The 26,080-nt window shown below is 42.0% G+C and overlaps 1 protein-coding gene across 1 annotated transcript in view; it reads right to left on the bottom strand.

Annotated features, from left to right (window-relative positions):
* Window positions 1-2,527: 2,527 nt before the first annotated feature.
* TG (thyroglobulin) overlaps window positions 2,528-26,080 on the bottom strand; it is a 141,566-nt gene continuing 118,013 nt past the window's right edge. Inside the window, exons 38-43 of the mRNA XM_087706664.1 lie at window positions 20,730-20,894; window positions 18,454-18,621; window positions 16,456-16,637; window positions 11,349-11,456; window positions 5,597-5,737; window positions 2,528-2,617 (exon numbers count right to left, since the gene is read on the bottom strand). Of these exons, the coding sequence (XP_087562790.1) occupies window positions 2,590-2,617; window positions 5,597-5,737; window positions 11,349-11,456; window positions 16,456-16,637; window positions 18,454-18,621; window positions 20,730-20,894 (792 nt within the window). The 3' untranslated portion in view covers window positions 2,528-2,589. The remainder of the gene's footprint in view (window positions 2,618-5,596; window positions 5,738-11,348; window positions 11,457-16,455; window positions 16,638-18,453; window positions 18,622-20,729; window positions 20,895-26,080) is intronic.

The following is a 26,080-nucleotide window of genomic DNA, read 5'->3' on the forward strand; positions in this document are numbered from 1 at the left end:
CACTCTAAAGCAAAAGTTTCCAAGTTCACATCATTTTAATAAAATGCAAACATCATTTAGCAAACTTTTTTTAACTGTACTACTGCAAAGTTTTCATGTTTGCAACTTTGCAAATGTAAATATTCACTCAAAGCACATTCGAATCGGAAACTCATAGTCTTTTATTAACAGGCTAGAGTGTGAATGCTAGTCCTGCCTTAGCCATAAAAGCTGGCTGGGTGACTTTAAGCCAATCACCAGGAGACTGTGAGTTCTAGTTCCGCCTTAAGAATGAAAGTCAGCTAGATGACTTCGAGCAAATCATCAGGAGACTATGAATTCTAGATCCACCTTAGCCATGAAAGCTGGCTGGGTGATTTTAGGCCAATCACCAGGAGACGGTGAGTTCTAGTCCTGCCTTAGGCACGAAAGATGGTTGGATGGCTTTGGGCCAATCACCAGGAGACTGTGAGTTCTAGTTCGGTCTTAAGAATGAAAGCCAGCTAGGTAACTTTGAGCCAATCACCAAGAGACTGTAAATTTTAGGTCCACCTTAGACATGAAAGCTGACTGGGTGATTTTAGGCCAGGAGACACCAGGAAAGTGTGAGTTCTAGTCCTGCCTTAATCATGAAAGACGGCTGCATGACTTTAGACCAGTAACTCTCTCTCAACCCAAATCCCCTCACAGGATTGGTATTGTGGTATGAAGTATTACATATGAAGGAGTGGAACATCTGCCAGTTTGAACTGAGGTAACAGAATGTGAGGCAACTGGCAGTTGGAACAGAGTTCTTTTCAGGTGGGGAGGGGAGTAGAACTCCTTAGCATCAGAGCGTGTTAATTACTGTATAAGAAATACTAATGATCTGATGGTCATGTCAAAAAATCCTTTCTTAGCGAGCACTTCGAAGCCAAGAGGTACACACGTGCCAAATTTCAAATTTGTAGGCTTTACGATTCTGGAGATTTGGTGATGAGTGAGTGGTATTTCCCTTTGATAGATAGATGATAGATAGATAGATAGATAGATAGATAGATAGATAGATAGATAGATAGATAGATGATAGATAGATAGATAGATAGATAGATAGATAGATAGATGATAGATAGATAGATAGATAGATGATAGATAGATAGATGATAGATGATAGATAGATGATAGATAGACAGACAGACAGACAGACAGATGTAGAGGAGAGAGACAGAGAGAGACAGAGAAAGATACGATAGATAGATAGATAGATAGATAGATAGATAGATAGATAGATAGATAGATAGATAGTTAGATAGTTAGATAGTTAGATAGTTAGATAGTTAGATAGTTAGATAGTTAGATAGTTAGATAGTTAGATAGTTAGATAGATAGATAGATAGATAGATAGATAGATAGATAGATAGATAGATAGATAGATAGATAGATAGATAGATAGATAGATAGATGATAGATAGATTGAGTAAAGGCAGGATAAAAATCAAATAAATAAACCGACAATGCTATAATTCATAACAGGTTTCTATTTGGTATAAATTAGTCTTGGGCATTGCTAACAGGCAGAGAAATTGGATGAGCAGTTTTTCTGTTTTTTAAAAAAGAAACTTGGTGGGCCCGAAGGAAATTTTATTAATATCTTTCAGGTGCTCACAGAATGTAAGGTAGTTTTCTCTGTTCTTCTCCCCTACAAGAAGCTCCATATCAGCCCAATATATTTGTCCTTTCTTCACAGGAGGCACTGGTGGACAGCTGCCTTTTCTTTTTAAAAGAACGCCCACATTTTGTCAACATTCTTGGGAAATTAACATGAAGTGGGAGGCTAACGCTCTGCAGTGTGTCAACTTCCTATCTGTTGCAATCAAACTGTTCCTTTCAAACAAATAAAAATGTCAAATGGGACAGGAAGCCAGGCAAACATCCAAAGGGACGTTTGAAGCCCCAAGAAGACTCTCTGGTACTGTGTTGAGGGCCAGAGGTGGGTTTCAGCAGGCATTACTGCCGGTTTGCTCATGCGCGTGGTGCACGCGTATGCACAGTTCAATGGAAATTGTTGTGCGCATGCACAGAACTACAAAAAAAGGTGGTGATGGCGGCAACCGGGGAACTGGTTCAAGGGCGTGGCCAGCCTGCCAGTTCTACGACCCAGGCCAGCACACCACTGCCAGTTCGGCCAAACCAGGACGAACCGGTAGGAACCCACCTCTGTTGAGGGCTACTGGCAAAAACAAACACCGCTGATTTGAAGACATACCATTTTAATAACTAGAAGGCTCCAAGCTTGATTTATCAATCTTTTCCAAAATTTATTCGGTAATTTGCATACAAGTCAATGCATCAAAATTCATTCTTTCATCCCCTAAGATGTTCATCCCCTGTTTATAGTATTTTAACTGTTGAACCTAGCATACTATTACTACTCATCGCCTATTACAGAGACGCCACTACAACATAGCAAAGCCAGTTCTTCCCTCAGATGCGTAGAAGATTCTGATTTCACCACTTCAGTGTAACGTAGAGCAAAACGGTCTGCTCTATTTGCTGTAGGCTGCCTTGTCTTCCAGCAACTTCATTGTGGTGGTCTTAGAGATGGGCGTCACAGCCGGTCCTTGCGTGGGTCTACTCGAGGCAGGTTGCTCTCTTTGGCCTGAAAACGTAACAAAGAAGTTGCATCATTGTCACAAAGTAAAACTCATGCCAGTGAACCAATAGGGTTCCATTGTTATGGTTGGTGGCACAGGAAACAGAGGTTAAATTTGATTTGCAATTTTTGTCAACCTCCAAGTCCTTTCGAAACACTTATTAAGTGCTTACGAGTATCATTGTTATCTTCATTTGTAAGACACCAACTTCTATATTGACTTTGGGCAGCTTATAACTAAAAATCTTTATATCTCTTTCTCTGTCTATCATCTATCTAGTATCCCCCACCTCTCTTATTTATCTCTATCTAAAATATTATCTATTTAACTTCTTTCTATGTATCTATGTATAGTTGGTCTGTCTATCATCTATCTCTATCTATCTATCTATCTATCTATCTATCTATCTATCTATCTATCTATCTATCTATCTATCTATCTATCTAGAATATTATCAACTTATCCTCTTTCTATATAGCTCTAGCTGTCTGTCTATCTATCAACCTGTCTACCTATCTACCTATCCACCTATCTATCTATCTATCTATCTATCTATCTATCTATCTATCTATCTATCTATCTATCTATCCTACCTACCTACCTACCTACCTACCTACCTACCTACCTACCTACCTACCTACCTACCAGTATCTATCTATCTATCTATCTATCTATCTATCTATCTATCTATCTATCTATCTATCTATCTACCTACCTACCTACCTACCTACCTACCTACCTCCATCCATCCATCCATCCATCCATCCATCCATCCATCCATCTATCTATCTATCTATCTATCTATCTATCTATCTATCCATCATCTACTGTATCTATCATCTATCTATTTATCTCTGCCATCTATCTATGGCCTTTATAAATAGATACCAGCACCTCAAATTGTACTCGGAAGTCAACTGGTATCCAGTAGAGCTTGCAAAACAGAGAATCACATTTATTTAAGGCTGCTTCCCATCACTCCCTGTCTTGTTGCATTCTGGACCTGCTGTAGATTCTAAATCTGGGGTATCTAAAGCATGGCTAGCTGGGGAATTCTGGGAGTTGAAGTCCACAGGTCTTAAAGTTGCCAAGGTTAGACACACCTGTTCTAGACAGTCTTCAAAGGCAGCCCAAAGTAGATACTATTTTGATACTATTTTGTCATTGTACCACTATATTTTTACTTATCAAATTTATACACCGCTCATCTCACAGTACACAGCAACACTGAGTGGCTTAGAAATTATTCTTGCATTGTCTTAATCATTTTGCTCGGAGCAGATGGTGCTTAGAGTCAATCTGCAAATGAAGGAGCATATAAGCAAGCCTAAGTAAATAATTGAAATCAACAAGATGGACTTACAACTTGTCAAAGTTTTTACAGTTTTGATGTAATCCCAAAAGGAGCATTCAGATTTTTTCAGTCCTTTGTAATTTGGTAAAGATGCAGTGAACTCTTTATAATTATCTCCACCCGCGTCTGCACGAAACATAGGCCAAGCCGAGAGTCCTTCTAGCTTCTTTCTTGAAAATTCATAAGGGCTATTTGGATTTCTGCAGAAAAGAACAAATATAAGTCTCCAGACTGCAACACAAACATGAAAACTGCCTGAAATTGCAAGGGAAGGGGAAAGAGAAGGAGGAGAAGGAGGAAGAGAAGGAGAAGGAGGAGGTGGAAGGAGGAGGAGAAGCAAGAAGGAAGGAGAAAGAAAAGGAGGGAAAGGAGAAGAAGGAGGAAGAGGAGGAAGAGGGAAGGGGAAAGAGAAGGAGGAGGAGGAAGAGAAGGAGAAAAAGAAGGAAGAGAAGGAGAAGGAGGAGGGGGAAGGAGGAGGAAGAGGGAAGGGGAAAGAGAAGGAGGGGAAGGAGAAAGAGAAGGAAGGAGGAGGAGGAAGAGGGAAGGGGAATGGGAAAGAGAAGCGGGGGGAGGAGGAGGAGGAGGAGGAGGAGGAGGAGGAGGAGGAGGAGGAGGAGGAGGAGGAGGAGGAGGAATGAATGAATTTCCAGGGACATCTCACTGGCTTTTGTAGAACATGAGATCACATAAGTATTAATATGCTAAATAAACGCCTATGTTCTTCTGACTGACAAAGGACTTTACTATCATTTTCCACCCTTGCAGTAATGGCTGAGGTTGAGTCATCATATTCTTTTTCCAGTCAGAGAACATAGACCGATAGAGCTAATTCTCATGATGAGATTGTCGGCCATGGCTTTGATATCTCAAGGATCAAGACTCCCAAATTACAGTAGCATACAGAGATTCAGAGTGCTTCCTGATTGTATCAGCATAATCTAAATCATGCACAGCCAAATTATACGACATTAGCTGAACCACAGGAGACGCCACAATCATCTGCTCTCATTCATCTATTGCTCATGACATTTTAGTTCCCGTTAACATGGGAACAGAACTAAACCAGAACCCGTTGTTTGCTTCTTGTTTCCAGGAAAAACCATCCCATAGTAATCAATGGGTTCATTTAACTGTGATGTTTGCTTAAGAATCACGGCGTTTGCTTTACAATCATCATGTTCACTTAACAACAACCACAAAGAAGGCTCCTGTGGTGACCTGTTTTACAGCCATCCCGACTTACGATCAAAATCACAATACGGTCATAACTTGAGGACTACCTGCATGTACCGTAGAGTTGCATTCAAAAGCAGAGCTCAAACTCTTTATTAACAATCTCATCCTTCAACTTTCAGTGATCAACGCTCTTAGCAGCTACCCAGATTTTATAAAGTTGGACATAAAAACTCTTAGCACATACCCAGATTTTATAAACTTGGACATAAACATGCTTAGCACATACCCAGATTGTATAAAGTTGGACATAAAAACTCTTAGCACATACCCAGATTTTATAAACTTGGACATAAACATGCTTAGCACATACCCAGATTGTATAAAGTTGGACATAAACACGCTTAGCACATACCCAGATTGTATAAAGTTGGACATAAACACACTTAGCACATACCCAGATTTTATAAAGTTGGACAGGTATTGCATAATGACTAAGGAGAGAGTCTTCTCTTCCTGCGTATATCGGTTTTTATACTGAGGATAAAAGGGTAGGCCAAACGCAAGCTGAATATCAGGAACGTATTCCACGCTTGAGCTGAAAACAGAAAGCAAGAGAGTGAGCAAAAACATTATAATTTTACTTAATTTACTAACCACTTCCATTAAAAAAAATGAGGGGGGACAGATATCCCCACAGATTTTGTTTATTTAGTTATCATATTTATGATATGAGCATTTCATGATACATTTGTTAATCTTCAAAATAAACTACAAGACTCTGAATCAAACTAACATAAATATTTCCCTGGGGATGAACGAACAGTTATTGGAGGTGAACATACAATGCTAAATCACAAATCATCATGACATAGATGCAACACTGTGCAATAAACCAAGATTTACAGTTCACCATAGTTACACTTTCACGCCGGCTGATGTTTATTATATTTATGTTTGGGAATAGTTGGAATGCTTAACAAAATTCATTATATACTTTTTAATCTCTTACAGACCACGGATCTTAAAACTTTATTTCACCCTGAGAGTTGGCATTCAGATGTTTTAAAAAATGACTTTTTTTTTAGTGAATGCAACATGGTTGTGTAACCCATAAACTTTCCTCCTTTTTCCACAGCACATTTCCAAACCTCACTGTTTAACATTGAATGATCTCATTAGAAGGCATTCATCTTCTGCCTATTTAACTGCCTTTGTGAATAGTTTGGTTTTAGCTCTTCAAAAAAGAAAGAAAAATACATTGGGAAGCAGTAGAATTGGATGTAAATTATCTTGCGGCTCAAAAGCAGCAAGCCCCAAATTTTGATTTACAATCAAATTTTATGTGTGTGTCAGCATGTGTGTGTGTGTGTGTGAGTCAGGGCGGGGTCTTTTCTGTAGAAACAAAAACTGCTATAATTCATTTCTAATTCAAGAAAGACTAGAAATGCAGTTAAAAATAGAAGCGGGGATCTGGCATACACCTCGTCTTTTTTTGCCTAATTCCCTGAAAATGTCTATTTCTGCCTGTTTTCAAGATCGCGGATACTTTCAGCTAAAATGATGTGTGAATGGCTGAAGAGGATTTAATTTTAAAAACAATGCTGGGAAGTTGAGTAGGCTTTGAATTAGAAATGTCCACAGAGTATGGTACCAAAAACAACAACAACAAGATGGCATCCACAAGGGAGTGAGCAAATCTCCAAGTGGTTGTTAGTCATTTTCCAGATAAATTTGCTTTGCCACTTTATCTGCTGCTGAATTGTGACGCAACGTTAAGTCCACCATTTTGCAATTCTTTGCTACTCCTATGAATTTTCACACTGTTACAACATACACTATATTGCCAAAAGTATTCGCTCCTCCATCCAAATAATCAGAATCAGGTATTCCAATCCCTTCCATGGCCACAGGTGTATAAAATCAAGTACCTAGGCATGCAGTCTGTTTTTACAAACATTTGTGAAAGAATGGGTCGCTCTCAGGAGCTCAGTGAATCCCAGCGTGGAACTGTGATAGGATGCCACCTGTGCAACAAATCCAGTCGTGACATTTCCTCGCTCCTAAATATTCCACAGTCAACTGTCAGCTGTATTATAAGAACGTGGAAGTGTTTGGGAACGATAGCAACTCAGCCACAAAGTGGTAGGCCACGTAAACTCGTCCAACATCAGTGTGTGATCTCACAAATGCGCTTCTGGAAGAATGGTCAAAAATTCCCATAAACACACTCCTGAACCTTGTGGACAGCCTTCCCAGAAGAGTTGAAGCTGTTATAGCTGTGAAAGGTGGACCGACGTCATATTGAACCCCATGGATTAGGAATGGGAAGTCACTTACAGTAAGTTCATAGGCGAGTAAAGGCAGGTGAGCGAATACTTTTGGCAATATAGTGTATCTACAAATATTAAAATTAACTCGGGTACAGCTAATGGGATAATTCTCTCTATTATCTTCAAATCACCGGAGGCAGAATGAGCAAACTGCCTCCCAGAATTCTTAACTTTGAGACTTAAATCATTTAAAAAGAATGTTTGGACAAGACGTGAGTCAATATTTGTGTTTGTACAAAAATTTAAAAAAAGCTCACATCAAACAGAAATTTGAAAGGCTCGATGTAAACAGAAATTTGACTAAATCAGACACTGTGCCAGATTCAAAAGAAAGTTAACTGCCTCCAATGTGATTTCCATTTGCTCACCAAAAAACGCTCACAAACCCTAGTTTTCCCCCCCGCATTTGTTGCAAAACCAGCACAGATGTCACTAAATAAACACTGTATGCGCACATATACCTAAATTGAGATTTAAACTTCGCTGGAGATGTTTCAGTTTTCATTTCATTACTCCGGATTTTAGTCTCTCAACTCAATCCAAAACCTCTTATGAAAATAAAGGAATCCTGGAATTTCGTACAGCTTTCCTAATGACCGCTAGCTAGTTTAGTCTAGGAACCGAAGTCGAGAAATCGTGGAGACAAAAACTTAGATTAAGTTCTCACAGCTGTCAAGGCTGGTGGTCCACAGAGATCTCGTTAATTTAAGTGCAGCTCCGTTTTAGTAATATAAATGTGATAGCTGGCTAGACAGGGAAGTCAAAAATACATCTAAAAAAAAAGGCAGTGATTATTTATTTTGATAGTCTTCAACTTAGTCTTCAAGAAGACTTTTTAGTCTTCTCATCGTTCTTATCACCCATCTCGTCCCACTTGTGACTGCATGACTGTAACTTTGTGGCTTGTATCCTTACGATTAACATTGATTGTTTCCTAGTATGATTTGATGGGCGGGCAAGGATAGTTGATGCGCAAAATATACATTGCAACGCTTATTGCAAAGCCTCTCAACTATCAAACGACAACCCGGCCTTCACGTGGTGCCCCCCGTTCCCACCAATCGGGCTCTGTCGACCCTTGAGACTGGCGTCCCCTTGGGTATATCCAGCCGAAACAGCTTCCATGGATCGCCGTATCCATTCCTTTTTAGGGCTAAACAATATCGGTTGCCTCAATGTGCAAACATTGCTACAAACAGGGAAGCAGGCCCTTCTCGCTATAGAACTTAGACGCTGGCGCTGGCTAGGCCATACATTGAGAAACGGAAAGCGGAAGATATAGTCATGCGCCCATTCAATCTTAGCCGAAAATCATATAATAGCGACTGGCTGCACCACCTGACAACCCTAGCCCAGGACCGAAAACAGTGGCGTCAAATTTCCATGGAAGTCACCTATACCCACGATGGGTGAAGAGGCGTCAAGTGAAGTGAAGGGAAGTATGATTTGATTGCTTATTTGTACCCTATGACTATCATTAAGTGTTGTGCCTTATGATTCTTGACGAATGTATCTTGTCTTTTTATGTACAGTGAGAGCATATGCACCAAAGACAAATTCCTTGTGTGTCCAATCACACTTGGCCAATAAAGAATTCCATTCCATTCCATTCTATTCTATTCTTACTGTCAACTCCTAAAGTTGCCATAGGGAGAGAAGGGGGGAGCGCATTCCACACATACTTTCGGCGAAAGTTGGATCTCAGATTACTGCAGAAGGCTTGGGAAGGGTGCACCTCATTGGGGAATGTGATTTATGATACAGACTGAGGGGAGGGAAGGAACAAGGGTAAATTTCAGCTATAACTCAAACAAAGCTCAGATCTGACTGCGAAAAGGCTTTGCCTAATGGTGCTCCTAATAAATGACTAGTTTTGCATTGAAACTTGGCTCAATACTCATGAATCAATTAGGGCATTTTTAGGAAACCTGACACTTACAACATTTCATTGAGTGGTCATTTGAAGTTACAAAGGCAATGAAAAAAAGTGACATGACCATTTTTCACACTTACAACCGTTACAGCATCCCCATGGTCATGTGATCAGAATTCAGGCGCTGGGCAATTGACTTGCATTTATGACGGTTGCAGTGACCCAGGGTGACATGGTCATTTTTTGCAAACTTTCTGACAATAGGGTAGCCAGGTTCACCTAACAACAGTGTTATGAATTTAACTACTGCAGTGATTCACTTAACATCTGGGGCAAGAAATGTTGTGAAATGGGGTACAATTCACTTACCGTCTCACTTACCAACAAAGTTTTGTGTTCAATTGTGGTCATAAATGAAATACTACCTGTACTACTATGAAACCTGCATGGATGCACTAACCTGGATAGAATTATCTTAAATTTTAATTAACAGAATAGCAGAGTAAAAGAGATCTTGTGCCAGGGTTCCAAATAGCATCCAATATAAAATCAAAGTCCGAGGCAAGAGATTCCTCAACGTTCCAATTTATTACAAGAGCCATGTTGGCACATCTGGGAAAACCTGAATCTGAAAGCTTCCAGGTTTTCCCACCCTGTTAAAAGTTCAAGATCCTGCCCCAATACCCACAAGTCCATTACGTGGTCCAATCTTTCACTGTCACAAAGGCAGATTCCACCCATCCAGTTCCTGCCGGGTGCAGAGATAAAGATGACCTTGACTTTCTAAGAAGAATGTTATTATGGCTACACATCACCCAACTCCGTATAATCTCCCCTCCCATTTTCCCACAGTAGAAAGTGTGGCAGACCTGAAACCTAAAAAAGGAAAAAATGGCTTGCAGGCCTGACACCTTGGAGGTCTTCTAGTCCAACCGCCAGCAGGAAACCCTATACCATTTCCGATGAATTTCTTCTTTAAAACTTCCAGTGCTGCTGGAGCATCCACAACTTCTGGAGGCAAGCCCTTCCACTGTTAGGAAATTTTTCATTAGTTCTAGACTTCTTCTCTCTTTGGTTAGTTTCCATCCATTTCCTCTTAGCCTTCCTTCAGGTGCTTGGCAATTAGGTTGACTCCCTCTTCTTTATGGCAACCCCTTAGATATTGGAACACTGCTCTCATGTCTCCCCTAGTCCTTCTTTTCATTACATTAGACATACTCAACATTAGACATACTCAGCTGTTCTTCATATGTTTTGGACTCCAGTCCCGTAATCACCGGGACCATATGAGCCAGCAGTGTGCAGCAGTTGCCAAAAAAGCCAACACAGTTCTAGGCTGCATAAACAGAGGGATAGAATCAAGATCACGTGAAGTGTTAATAACCACTTTATAATGCCTTGGTAAGGCCACACTTGGAATACTGCATTCAATTTTGGTCGCCACGATGTAGAAAAGATGTGGAGACTCTGGAAAGAGTGCAGACAAGAGCAACAAAGATGATTAGGGGACTGGAGATTAAAACATGTGAAGAACGGTTGCAGGAACTGGGTATGTCTAGTTTAATGAAAAGAAGGACTAGGGGAGACATGATAGCAGTGTTCCAATATCTCAGGGGCTGCCACAAAGAAGAGGGAGTCAAAATATTCTCCAAAGCACCTGAGGGTAGAACAAGAAGCAATGGGTGGAAACTATTCAAGGAGAGAAGCAACTTAGAACTGAGGAGAAATTTCCTGACAGTTAGAACAATTAATCAGTGGAACAGAAGTTGCCTCCAGAAGTTGTGAATGTCCCAACACTGGAAGTCTTTAAGAAGATGTTGGATAGCCTTTTGTCTGAAACGGTATAGGGTTTCCTGCCTAGGCAGGGGGTTGGACTAGAAGACCTCCAAGGTCCCTTCCAACTCTGCTATTGTACTGTATTGTATTGTATAAAGATTGATCCGAATAAAACCTTTACTCTTATCGAAATCATTTTACAAATAAGGTCAAAAGATTGTCCTTACCTGCTCAAGGAATTGCTGTCTGGCACGTGGTACATGAAAATATTTCCTCTCTTGTTGTTAGCCCATTCCTTTGCCATATCTATAGTTGGGCAAATGATGAAGTGGTCTCTAAAAACAGCAAAGAAAGCATCCTTACAATCTGGAAACAATTAACTTTCAAACACAAATAGTTCTGAAGTCTCCGCCTTTCTGTTACAATTCCATATTCACACATTCAGGATCAATTAAAAATAAGAAGACTCAAATTCTCCATAGTTATCCGTTACCCTGTTTCTCTGAAAATAAGACACCCCCGGCTAATAAGCCTAACTGGGCTTTTGAGTGCATGCACAAAAATAAGCCCCCCCCAAAAATAAGCCCTCCCTGAAAACATTGCAACACAGCAGCAGCCATGAAGTGACCACGCTCACCGCCTCCTTTACCTCAAAAATAATAAGACCTCACCAAAAATAAGCCTAGCTCTTATTTCGGGGATCAAAGACGCTATCTTATTTTTGTGGAAAATACGGTATGCAAGGTGGTAATGTAACCAAATGTAACCAAAAGGGATGAGGTGGCTCAGTGCCTAAGACTCTGAGCTTGTCGATCAGAAAGGTTGGCAGTTCAGAGGTTCGAATCCCTAGCACCACGTAACAGAGTGAGCTCCCATTACTTGTCCCAGGCCAGTTCTTGAATACAGCTCATCTGCCTGGAATCCACACTGTATATCAGACATTAATATGATTGAGCAGGTCCAGGTTTCATGAGAAGAGTCCTCCACTCCTCTACTCGAGAGACCGCCTGCTGCCAATTACCTCCCAAAGACCTGTTAGATCACACAGGGTCGGCCTCCTCCGGGTTCTGTCCACCAGCCAATGCCACCTGGCTACCACCCCGGGGGAGGGCCTTCTCTGTGGCAGCCCCAGCCCTTTGGAACGAACTCCCCGCGGAGATTCGGACCCTCACCACTCTCCAGGCCTACCGTCAAAACCTGGCTGTGCCGGCAGGCCTGGGGTTGATGAGTTCCCCTCCCCTCTCGACCTGGGTGGCTGTATGATTCTTGGTTATTTTAATCACGTGTATTGTGTTCTATGTTCCCTTTCCCCCTTTGAGTTGTTCGCCGCCCTGAGTCCCTCCCGGAAAAGGGCGGCATACAAATAAAATAAATCTAATCTAATCTAATCTACTCACAATAGAATTCCCTTATGCCACCAGGCTCGAAATTTTGGGCTTGGACAATCTGGAACTGCGCCGCCTGCAGTCCGATCTAAGCATAGTACCCAAAATTGTCTGCTACAACATCCTACCTGCCAATGACTACTTCAGCTTCAACCACAATAACACACGGGCAAACAATTGATACAAACTCAAGGTAAACCGCTCCAAACTCGATTGCAGAAAATACGACTTCAGCAACAGAGTGGTCAATGCCTGGAATGCTCCACCTGACTCCGTTGTTACATCCTCAAACCCTCACAGCTTCAAACTTCCACTGTCTACTTGTGGACCTCACCCCATTCCTAAGAGGTCTGTAAAGGGGGCATGCATAAGTGCACCAGCGTGCCTACCCTCCCCATTTCTTTGTATTCATTTCCTTTGTTCATGTCCATGTCCATACTCCTACCTGCTATCTTGTACATGTTTGGCAAACTAATAAATAAATAAAGAACTCCCATTTTTCATCTAGGTTGCAACATCGACCAGTAAACAACTGGTCGTAAATAAAAAAATGACTTGTTGATGTTTGGACTCAACCGATGTTTGCAGCTCAAATGACTCTCTTGATCAAATCCATAGTCCCTTTCTTACCAGGCTCTCCATATTGGGAAAAAATATATAGAAGTTTTTGGCTTTGTTCATGCTGCTTAAGAGATCTTTGTGGTTGGATAACAACTTCCGTCATCCAGGTTTCGTTTTTGTTTTGTTTTCGTTTTGTTTTTGTTTCGTTTCGTTTTCGTTTCGTTTTCGTTTTGTTTTTGTTTCGTTTTGTTTTCGTTTTGGTTTCGTTTTGGTTTCGTTTCGTTTTGGTTTCGTTTTCGTTTCATTTTCGTTTTATTGAGCTTGTATGCCGCCCACTCCCGAAGGACTCCGGGCGGCTTACAATAAAACAAGGGAGGGGGATAATACACAAGACAACATATTAAAATATACAACAGTCACAGTTTTCGAGGGGCTGGATATTTCGAAAGCCCCCGGCCTGCTGGAGCAGCCAGGACTTAACGGCTTTGCGGAAGGCCGGGAGGGTAGTGAGGGTCCGGATCTCCACGGGGAGATCGTTCCAGAGGGCTGGAGCTGCGACAGAGAAGGCTCTCCCCCGGGGAGTCGCCAGCCAACACTGGCTGGCAGATGGGATCTGGAGAAGGCCTAACCTGTGTGATCTAATCGGTCTATGGGAGGTAATCGGCAGGAGGCGGTCTCTCAGGTACCCAGGTCCAATGCCATGAAGGGCTTTATAGGTAACGACCAGCGCCTTGAAGCGGATCTGGAGACTAATGGGTAACCAGTGCAGCTCGCGGAGGATAGGTGTGACGTGGGTGTACCTGGGTGCACCCACAATCGCTCGCGCGGCTGCGTTCTGGACCAACTGGAGTCTTCGAACACTCTTCAAGGGCAGCCCCATGTAGAGTGCGTTACAGTAACATTACAGGTTGACTAAAGTGGATGAGATCTGCAGTTCAAATACATCCCGAGTGTTAAGGGATCATCTACATTCCAACATCTACTATTTCCCCCTCTTTATAAAGTTGGAAGAAAATACTCTCCAAAATACGTGTGTGCCTACACCCTGGTTTTCCTGAGAATTCTTAAGAAGTTATTTTAGAGTACAAAAAAATAAATCCTCATTTACTGGAGGCCACAAATCCACAGAGTTGATTGAACCCACACTGATATTTAGCAGTGGCACAGAGCAAATGCTCACGTTACAAACAGATGTTCTCTGTGCTTCCGGAGGTTCAATTTGTTAAAGCTGAAGGTGAGTGAAGATGTAAAAAAAAAATAGCTTTGAAGTCAGACTTCCAACGCTTAAACCTCTGAGGGGTTCTGCATGCCAAGCGCATAAGAGAAAGCCCAAACCACCATTTTGCTTTAGAAATTGAAATACAGATAAAAGTTCTCAATGTAGAAAGAAGAGTGAGTGACAAGAACCAGCACTGGAAGTCTTTAAGAAGATGTTGGAATAAATAAAATTAATTAATTTAAGTATGGGAATGGCTGAAGAGGAACCCTAAAATAACACATGCAGTGGTATGAGCCACGGTGGCACAGTGGTTAGAGTGCAGTACTGCAGGCTGCTTCTGCTGACTGCCGGCTGCCTGCAGTTTGGCAGATCGAATCTCACCACACTCAAGGTCAGTGTTTCTCAACCTTGGCAACTTGAAGATGTCTGGACTTCAACTCCCAGAATTCCCCAGCCAGCGATGCTCTTCCCTTTCGTGGTTGGCTAGCAATGTTGGCTGGGGAAAAGACATATCGTAACAGCTAGCAGTGTTTCTCAACCTTGGCCACTTGAAGATGTCCGGACTTCAACTCCCAGAATTCCCCAGCCAGCGAATGCTGGCTGGGGAATTCTGGGAGTTGAAGTCCGGACATCTTCAAGTGGCCAAGGTTGAGAAACACTGCTCAAGGTTGACTTAGCCTTCCATCCTTCCAAGGTGGGTAAAATGAGGAGCCGGATTGTTGGGGGTGATAGGCTGACTCTGTAAACTGCTTAGAGAGGGCTGTAAAAGCACTATGAAGCAGTATATAAGACTAAGCGATATTGCTATTGCTATCGTACTCCTTCTAACCAGAGAAAAGGGGAAAACATTCATCACAGGGAATCAACAAGAATTGATATCCAGAGGAGCAGATGGAAGTTGGTTCCTTATTTTTAGTCCAATGTGGTAAAGCTGCCAAATTTAAAACTCGAAGAAAAGACATATGAGGAGCCAAAAAAAATGAAAGCAATACTTTTCAACTGCAAAAGACTGCATTTGAACGTTACAGCCTTCTTGCTCAAAATGGGTTTCTTGAATGTGTTGGAAGGTCTGCAGCCCATAATTTAAAACTGAACCCAACTTGATATATTTATCCAAGGGTTCGGTTTTGACTGCTTCTCTTTTCTGTCCATAGACACCTCTGCAGGGTGCGTCGAAGTTAGCATCTCATCCGTGATGCGCTATGACTCTCGTGTTTATCCTGACACCCATGCACGCTAAGCCACAATTTTGATAAGCCACATGTGTCAGAGCACTGAGAAATACAACATGTTTGCCTTGGATGGCTGAGTGGGTGGAGCTGGTGTTTTTCTACAGCAGAAAAGGTGCATTTATTATGACTATAGCACTGGAGATGCAATTTAATATTTTGATACTTAAAAGAAACTCATTTTCAGTACTTCCAACCCACTTTCAGCCACACAGACCCAGAACATGGAACAACAGTGAAAGAATTAACTTCATTTATTTTTATTGATTGATTGAATGATTGGATTGGATTAGATTTGATTTAACCCATCTTTATTACTTCATAGGCTAACTCAAGGAGATGAACATACATAATATTCCTTCCTCCTTCTATTTCCCCACAACTACTACTCTGTGGAGGTGGGTTGGACTGAGATGGAGTCACTGGCACAAAGTCACCCAGCCAGCTTTCATGCCTAAGGCAGGACTAGAACTCACAGTCTCCTGGCAATTGGCCCAAAGGCACCCAACTGCTTTTCATGCCCAAGGGGAAAACTAGAACTCATAGTCTGATGATCGATCCAAAGTCACCCAGCCACGTTTCATGCCTAAAGTGGGACTAGAATTCACCATCCCCTAGTTTCTAAGACCCGTACCTAAGGCAGGACTAGAACTCACAGCCTCCTGGTGATTGGCTCAAAGTTGGCTTTCATGACTAAGGTGCAACTAGAATTTACCATCTCCTGGTTTCTAAGCCAGCATCTTAACCAGATATGAGAACTGTATCCTAGAAGTCACAATTGCTCGTCAGAATAGTAAAATACAATAACCCTTCACTAAGCCCTTATTCATATATAAGAAATCATCTTTTGCTTGTCCTTCCATTCTCCCCCCCCCCAAAAAATGCTTTTCTTTCATGATGATTTCTCTCCAACCTTAACAAAAAAAGGGGAGAAACTTACCGAGTGGCATTTTCTAATGCCCTGGAGAAGGAAGCATACTCAGTGGATGAATGTTCTAGGGAATAAAACCACGTAGCTGCATCCTGGATGAGAAGATTGGACTCCTCGCCACCCAAGGAGTTTTGGAGGGCCTGATAAAAAGCGGTTTTGCTACTGCCCCGGCCTTGTCTTTCTTCAAAACGCTAATAAGAGAGGAAATGTGGTATGGGTGTATTTGCATCAGAGGTGGGTTCCTGCCAGTTCTAGTGCCGTTTAGAAACGGTTCCAGCTCCCTCCCCCTGCCCGTCCACACTTCATCAAGATGAAGAGCAAGAGGAGGAATTCTGGGAGTTGAAGTCCACAAGTCTTAAAGCTGTCAAGTTTGAACACCCCCGGGGTTTTTTTTCTAAAGGGTTAGGGGTGCAAGGGTCTTGTAACTTGACAGCTTTAAGACTTGCATCCTTCAAATGCCAGAGTTTCTGAGCCAACATTTTGGTTGCTAAGCAAGAGCGTTGTTAAGTGAGTTTCACCACATTTTACAAGTTGGCCATGCCCACCCAGTCACATATTTGCCAAGCCACTCCCACTCAGTCACATGGCTGGCAGGCCACTCCCACTCAGTCACACGGCTGGCAAACCACTCCCACTCAGTCACATGGCCAGCAAGCCACTCCCACAAAGCAGGCCACATCCACAGAAGTTCTAAAAATTCTTGAAACCCACCACTGATTTGTGTGTACACGTACACACACACACACACACATATCCCACACAGATGCGCACACACAACCTTCTCTTTTTAAAGACTGTATTGCTTCCATCCCCAGATTATTTTTTCCCACTCCTGCGCTGGCTTACAGAACAATTTCCTGAAAAGCTGGGAATCTAAGAGTTCCCGATGGACACCAACTGCTGATGGTTATTCGCTTAAAAACTCCGTTTGAATCATCCTTTTTCCAAATCGTTTCAGAGTTGACATCTGATCATATATTTTCAAAACTTTCTTAGTGTTGGACTAACTCAGTTTTTTTTCTTTTTTTTTTAAAGGTTCTGGTTTTTCACACTAAAAATGATTATGGACACGTAGGCCCAGGTTTAATTACTACCAGACCTCTTGAAGTCTATTTGCACTTTGATTGAACTCTATAGGCTGATGATGGGATATTAATACAGGAAGTCCTCGACCTTACAACAGTTCATTTTGTGACCTTTCGAAGCCACTGGGAAAAATGTGTGTGTTTGTGCGATTTCTACGGCTGCCGCTCTCAGTCAATGACTCCGAGTGACTTACAATTCAGAATTTTGCTCGTTAAGGAAGGCGGCTGTAACCTGAGTCTAACTATTAAGGCTGGTTCCTGTAATGCAGTGGTGGGTTTCAAAAATTGTTCGAACCTACTCTGTGGGTGTGGCCTCCTTTGTGGGAGTGGCTTGCTACCCATGTGACCGGATGGGAGTGGCTTGCCGCCCATGTGACCGGATATGAAATTATGAATTAGTACTTAGGTCGGTCCAAGTAGCTGTTCAGAAACTCTGGCATTGAAGCATGCAGGTCTTAAAGCTGTCAAGTTACAAGATCCTTGCACCCCTAACCCTTTAGAAAAAAAAATTAGGGGTCTTCAAACCTGACAGCTTTAAGACTTGTGGACTTCAACTCCCAGAATTCCTCCTCCAGTCATGTTGGCTCAGAAACTCTGGCATTGAAGCATGCAAGTCAGTGGTGGGTTTCAAAAAAATTTGGAACCTCTTCTGTAGGTGTGGCCTCCTTTCCGGGTCCACTGGTGGAACCTCTTCTAACCGGTTCGGTAGATTTGACGAACCGGTTCTACCGAATAGGTGCGAACTGGTAGGAACCCACCTCTGCTGTAATGATATTGCCAGCAAAATGTGTACCACAGGTGCTTACACACACTAAAGGTACTTACAAACACACTAAATGTGTAAGTGCCTCGTCTTACAACAGTTCACTTAACAAACGCTTCATTTAGCAACAGATATTTTGGGTCTGGCGTTTCTACTTACCTTAATAGCCTTCGCACGATTAATGAGCCCATCCTGTTGTGCACTTCCAATGAGTAGGTCCAACTTTGAAAGTCGGGACTGTTGCAAAGCAGTTGGAAAAGATTCCTGCAGGTAGGATCCATCAACAACTGGACCCCAATACTGGAATGGCCCACTTATGGCAAGGAGCTACACAAAGAACCACAAAAGGGTTAGCATAGGAGTGGGGAAAAAAACATGGAGTAAACCCTATTAATGCCAGAATGAGTAAGAAGTGGAAAGGCCACTGGTAACTGAGAAGAAAGAAAACACCATTATAATCTTACCGTGACCCGACAAAAGCGCGAACGTCATAAGCGCGCCGACAAAACCGCGGCGCTAAAACCGCGATGTCAAAAGCGTGCCGACAACAGCGCGCCGACAACAGCGCGCCGACAACAGCGCGCCGACAGAAGCGCGATTTAAGTTAAGGTAAGGTTTAGGGTTAGGTTTAGGGTTAGGTTTAGGGTTAGGGTTAGGGTTAGGGTTAGGTTACAGCGCGCTTCTGTCGGCGCGCTTTTGTCGGCGCGCTTCAGGGCTAATTCATCGCTCATTCGTCGCGCGGTTTTGTCACCGCGGTTTAGTCAGGCACGCTTTTGTTGTTCGCGCATTTGTGGTGGAACCAATCTTACTAGTAGCTTTTGCTAGCAGCAGACAAACTAGGGAATTACTTGTGCAAATCACGATTGTATATTAATAGTTCATGCCTAGTTGCACCTACAACAGTTCAAGAACAAGTTCCTTTGTCCTTCACTGCCAGTGTATAGGCCCAGATAAACCATTCAGTGCCTTTAGAAAGTTATTTTTGATAAAAAGAATGGCTTCCCTCCATTCTCAGTTGTTGTTCAGGGGTCTCTCACTCTCTCTCTCCCTCCCTCCCTCCCCCCCCTCTCTCCTTATCAGCTAGCATCCTAACAAAGTTTTTGATAATTTGCATCTTTCTGACCCATCTTCAGCGGCATAAGTACTGTATAATTGAATTGTTCAGACCGGAACTTCTATAATAAACAACAATCCTAAGTTTTAAAGAGACAGCTCTTCCTTCCTTCTTGAGAAAAGCATCCTCTTCTTCGCAACCAATGTTTCTCAACCTAGGCAACTTTAAGATGTATGAACTCCAATTCCTAGAATTCTCCAGCCAACCGTGCTCAAAAGATATCTACCAAAGAACATCCGATGATGAGCTAAATAAATTGCAGCCTGAACGGTTTTCTTTTTCACAAAGGTGAAAGAAAGAAAGAAAGAAAGAAAGAAAGAAAGAAAGAAAGAAAGAAAGAAAGAAAGAAAGAAAGAAAGAAAGAAAGGGGGGAGGAAGGAAGGAAGGAAGGAAGGAAGGAGGATGGGAAGGAGGAAGGGAAGGAAGGAAGAAAAGAAAGAAAGAAAGAAAGAAAGAAAGAAAGAAAGAAAGAAAGAAAGAAGGAAGGAAGGAAGGAAGGAAGGAAGAAAGAAAGAAGGAAGGAAGAAAGAAAGAAGGAAGGAAGGGAGAGAGAGAGAAGGAAGGAAGGAAAGAAGGAAGGAAGGAAGGAGAATGGGAGGGAGGGAAGGAAGGAAGTTAGAAAGAGAAAGAAAGAGAAAGAAAAAAAGAAAGGAGATAGAAGGAAGGAAGGATGGAAAGAAGGAAGGAAGGAGGAAGGAGGATGGGAGGGAGGGAGGGAAGGAAGGAAAGAAAGAAAAAAGAAGAAAGGAAGAAAGGAAAAATAATTTCACGTTCCTTTCCTTTACCTATTGAGACCTTTCTCTAACATTCAACCAGAAGCTGCCTCCTACAACTCAAGACCCATTATCCTGTGCCCTTCCATGCCTGTTCAAAGGTGCACAAGGGAGCTCTTATGACAACAAGGAGTGACACTTTACCACTTTGGCATGTGCACAGCGGTGCATATATGAAAGACATAATTCTCTCCCTTTTCTCTTTTTCTCCTGGAGGAAGTGGAATTAACTTTGTCCAAAATATGAATTGCTTGCTTGCAGAGGGCCTGTGGACCTACAGCTATTGCAGGCCTCGGATTCATTTCCCATTCTCATTTGTTGGTGGGTTTGAGGTTGCGCACAGTTTTCAGGCAACAGACAGTTCTCAACTAATTCATCAAACGTACAGTGCTAGTTTTATTTTTATTTTTTGTTCCACTTCCTTCCGAGCCAAGAGAGAGATTCCTCTAACGAGAAGACATTTATCCCACGTACCAGATGGACTTTTTCCGGCCCCGCTAGATTTGTACACCCGTGGCTTTAAACAGTAGCTCTGAAAATCAACGCACCTTGGTTTGTGCATCGTTAAGTGTTTTGGCAGGCAACTGACGAAGGCACGAGACAATTTCACGACTGCTGGTTGATGGGCAGCCCACTTCGCGAGCCAAAACGGCAGCTTGTGATTGTGCTTTCTCTTTGCTGAGAGTTATGGCTGGAGAGAAAGCAGATCCGCCCTAAGAAAAGAAAAAGGGAGAATTACGTTGGTGGTGGATCTGTTTATATCCTGAATGCATGCTTTTAAAAGGGACATCAAGAATCTAGAAAGGAAGAAAAAAAAACACTCAAAGGGAGTCCAGCAACTTCATTTCACTTCAACCACAGGCCAGAAGCATTAAAAAATAGATATAAAATATAAAATATTGGTAAGCCCACACTTGGAATCCTGTATTCAGTTTTGGTTGCCACGATGTAGAAAAGATGTGGAGACTCTAGAAAGAGTGCAGAGAAGAGCAACAAAGAGGATTAGGGGACTGGAGGCTAAAACATATGAAGAACGGTTGCAGGAACTGGGTATGTCTAGTTTGATTAAAAGAAGGACTAGGGGAGACATGATAGCAGTGTTCCAGTATCTCAGGGGCTGCCACAAAGAAGAGGGAGTCAAACTATTCACCAAATCATCTGAGAGCAGGACAAGAAGCAATGGGTGGAAACTAAACAAGGAGAGAAGCAACTTAGAACTACGGAGAAATTTCCTAACAGTGAGAACAATTAATCAGTGGAATCACTTGCCTCCAGAAGTTGTGAATGCTCCATCCAACTCTGGAAGTTTTTAAGAAGAGATTGGATAACCATTTGTCTGAAATGGTATAGGACCTCCTGCCTACGCAGGGAGTTGGACTAGAAGACCTCCAAAGTCCCTTCCAACTCTATACCAAAAATGCATTATTTTAGCAATTTCCACGAAGGGACGGGTCAAGGTTGACTCAGCCTTCCATCCTTCCGAGGTGGGTGAAATGAGGACCCGGATTGTTGTTGGGGGCAATATGCTGACTCTGTAAACCGCTTAGAGAGGGCTGAAAGCCCTATGAAGCGGTATATAAGTCTAACTGCTATTGCTATAACATGCCCTCATATTGATAGAAGCCAGTCACAAATAATCATATGAACACTGCAACTGTCATAAATACATACCAAGTACCTACATTCTGATTACATGATGGCAGGGATTCTGCAGTGGTCATAAGCATGAGGACTGGCCATTAGTCACTTTTTTTCAGTGCCACCCTAATTTTGAACATTGGCTAAATGAATGGCCATAAGTGGAGGACTACCTGAAAACTGAAAGCATGGGATATCAATAGTCTATAATTCTATGCTTTGAATGGACGAGTGTAGCATTTTTTAAAAAAAATGTCAAGAAAGCCAACTGGGTCAACAATTGGTAAGAGTCCCTCATTTCATCTGGATTTAGTCTTGAGTTAATTTTTTTAAAATCATGTTTGGATTGCATTGTCCACAAAGATAGTATTTGCAAACGAATAAAAGCTTCTCGTGTTGTCTTGCATTTTGCTTCTCCTTTTCTTCATGTTCTTATCTTACTTCCCCATTTTGGCAGCTAGAATTTTGTAAAGTTCATTAGAAGGATGTATTCGCCTTAGATAAAGACTGTGTAATTTTCTTTTGAAAGAAAAAGGAAATATAATCTGAGATATATGGGCTTTGGGACAGCAAGGCTAAACTAGCAAAACTCTAGTTGCAGAAATGATTAAATCAAAGTTTGGAACAAGGGCTAACACAAAAAGTTACTGAAAGTTCTTTTTTTTTTAAAAAAAATGACTCCCTCTCCATCCATCCCAGTCCCACCAACCCTTAATCCATGCAGAGAAATATGACTGGCTACATGGAAAATATCTTTTTCATTGACACCTGGCGTACAGATTTATTGCGCGCAACACAGCTATTGCTACATGCAATCTGGAAAAATAAAGATATGTTCCAAAACTGTTTGACACACAATTTGCTCAACAACTCTTCAATTTAACAAATGCACTTCTGGAAAAAAAAAATATGTTGATAAGTAAAATTTTGGAAAACAAATTTGAAGGTTAAACTGGAACTAGTGGAGCTGATTCCTGACCAGGCATCAACACAGTTAATACAGGTTGTCCTTAACTTACAACAGTTCATTTACTAGTCATTTGAAGTTACAGCAGCGCTGAAAAAAGTGACTTATGACTAGTTTTCACCCTTATGACCATTGCCGCACCCCCGTGGTCACATGATCAAAATTCAGACACTTGGCAACTGACTCATATTTATGACGATTGCATAATTGCGACCTTCTGACAAGCAAAGTCAGATTCACTTAACAACCATGTTACTATCTTAACAACTGCAGGGATTCACTTAAAAGCTGTGGCAAGAAAGGTCGTAAAGCCCACTTAACTAGTTTCTCGCTTAGCAACAGAAATTGCTGTTATATGTTGAGGACTAGCTGCCCAGGGTATTGGTCTTCTGTCCACTAAAGTAAAGTCAATAGCTCTCCTCGCCCCATAACAAAATCAGAATTTTTGCTTCAGGGCTCCAAGTGCTAAAAGTAGACAGACACGTTGTTTTTTCTTTTTTTTTCTAGCAGCAAATTTTCAAGGTCCTTGATATTACACATATTCTACTGGTTTCTGTATTGCTTCCTCCAACTGGTTGGTCTCCAGCAGAGGTGGGTTCCTACCAGTTCGCACCAGTTTGGTAGAACCGGTTCGTGAAATCTACCGAACCGGTTAGAAGAGGTTCCACCAGTGGACCCGGAAAGCAGGCCACACCTACAGAAGAGGTTCCAAAATTCTTTGAAACCCACAACTGATACACACACACACACACACACACACACACACACACACATGCACACACGCACAGACAGACAGACTCACACAGAGAGAGAAAGAGAAAGAAAGGAAGAAAGAAAGAAAGAAAAAAAAGAAAAAAAAAGAAAAAGTGACAGAGAGATGAAAGAAAAAAATGAAAAAGGGACAGAGAGACAAAAGGAAGGGAAGAGAGAGAGAGAGAGAACACATGGCTGGCAAGCCACTCCCACAAAGGAGGCCACACCCACAGAGTAGGTTCGAAAAAATTTTGAAACCCACCACTGGTCTCCAGCAAAGTCTCACAGTTTGCGTTTAAAAGAGTGATACATAGAGAAAACGTCAGAGTAATAAGGAATCTGGGGACATCCGTTTCCCCGCAGGTCTAGTTCCTATACAAAGAGGTTGTGTAGACTAATGTGGCCTAGGATAACCAGGTTGATTGGCGCAAACAAACTTGGGTTGAGCTGAAGAAGCAAATGTACAGCATTAGCGGTTCCAACAATTTCTGTTCCCCCCCTGTAGAAGAACGGAAGCGAGTTCTTCAAATACTCACTGTGGTACAGCAGCAATTACTTGGCAAGAAGTCAGGAACAGATCTTCACCCTAATGAATTGAACTAATGGTCTCCTGCAAATTCCCTCCCCTTTCGCTCCTCTTTATTCCCTCTGGGAGGGGCCATTCACCGTCCACCTGTGGCCTTTCTCCCCAGTCAACCCTTGTTCCTTAGCTATTCCCTTCTCCTTGCAGCTCTGTGCATGTGCACATTGGGAACAGGTTCTAGGTGTTCTTCTGCCCCACTGATATCTGACTCCGAAGGCAGGTGATAACTCTCAGAGGGCCCTGGTCCCATCTCTGCCTCCGACGCAGAGTCTTCTCCAGGCTCCAGGACTGGCCCCCAACCTCCTCACTATCCAAGCCTGCCACCAGCTCCATGGCCTCTGGTGGGCCACAACAGTTACTAAACAACCACATGGATTCCCTTAACAACTGTGAAAAGAAAGGTCATAAAATGGGGCAGGGCTCACTTAACAAATGTTTCGCTTAGCGAAAGAAATTTTCGGCTCTATTATGGCTATAAGTCGAGGGCTTCCTGTATGAATAAGCCAAAAGATATTTTTTAAAACACGATGGATGTAGCCTGAAATATTTGGAAGATATCAGGTTCCTTATCCTATTCTATAGAAGCTGCCTGACATTGTCTCAAGTTCAAAATATTTATTCGAAAGTAGGGTTACAGTAGACATCCAATATGGATTCAGTCTCTAGAAAATTTGGAATATTTGATAATAAAGTGGACTTACAGCAGCATAAAATAGGAGGAGGAAGGCGTAATGTTGGACATGTTTGCTGCCTTGAGTTATTTATAAAAATAACAAAGGAAGGACACAAGCAAACAGTACAACAATTCAGCTCTGTGAAGAAAATATGAATTTTTCCCTAGTGCAAATCACCAAAAATCCCTTTACCGTTTGAGTCAGTTGGTTAGCACTACAATACCTGGTGTATTTTCTATTTTACATATTATTTGCAAGCTTGCAGAACATTTTGGAACACTACACAGCTCACAAGTTCCCTAACACACAGGGCCTTCCTACACATCTTCCTCTAATGTATTTAACTCTTCATGTGACTTGCCCAGTATTGATGGATACCTCGGTTTATACAATACAATACAATACAATACAATACAATACAATACAATACAATACAATACAATACAATACAATACAATACAATACAATACAATACAATACAATACAATAGCAGAATTGGAAGGGACCTTGGAGGTCTTCTAGTCCAACCCCCTGCCTAGACCCTATACTGTTTCAGACAAATGGCTATCCAACATCTTAAAGACTTCCAGTGTTGGGGCATTCACAACTTCTGGAGGCAAGCTGTATTGCTCTATAGCAGTGGTTCTTAACCTGTAGGTCAGGACCCCTTTGGGGGTCGAACAACCCTTTCACAGGGTTATCTAAGACCATCAGAAAACGCATATTTTTGAAAAAATATATTTTGAAAAAAACATAAAATAATTTTATGGTTGGGTGGGGGGGTCGCCACAACATGAGGAACTGTATTAAAGGGTCACGGCATTGGGAAGGTTGAGACCCACTGCTCTATAGAAAAGAAGTTCTAGCAGATGCTGCCCTTATGTTCACCCCTTACTTGTAGACATGATCTCTGCACACTTGAGTTTTTAAGCTATGCAATTGCAGCTGCAGGTCTATGAATCAATGCTGAAGGAGTTATGGAAGTGTAGAACTCACACAGCTTCCCTCTCATCTTATCTGTAGTTCCCCTGTTGAGTTGGCGTCATGTTTCCCCCATCACATTCACTTCCATCATTTTAATCACTTGCATCACTGAGAAATTTCCTTAGGATCTTCCAGAAGAGGTGACGAACCAGACAAAGATTTACGGTACAGAGTCTTAAATGTTGGATGCCGTAAGTTAAAAATATCTATTTCTGAGTTACATACCAGCTTACTTACATAGTCGGTTCTTCTATCATCTGGACAACCAGATGTTGCAACAACATACCTTCCTTCTACCCA

Source organism: Thamnophis sirtalis, unplaced genomic scaffold, assembly GCF_051295495.1.
Source record: "Thamnophis sirtalis isolate CommonGarterSnake01/CBP01778 unplaced genomic scaffold, rThaSir2_p1.2 scaffold_2, whole genome shotgun sequence".
In the NCBI taxonomy this organism is placed as follows: Eukaryota; Metazoa; Chordata; class Lepidosauria; order Squamata; family Natricidae; genus Thamnophis; species Thamnophis sirtalis.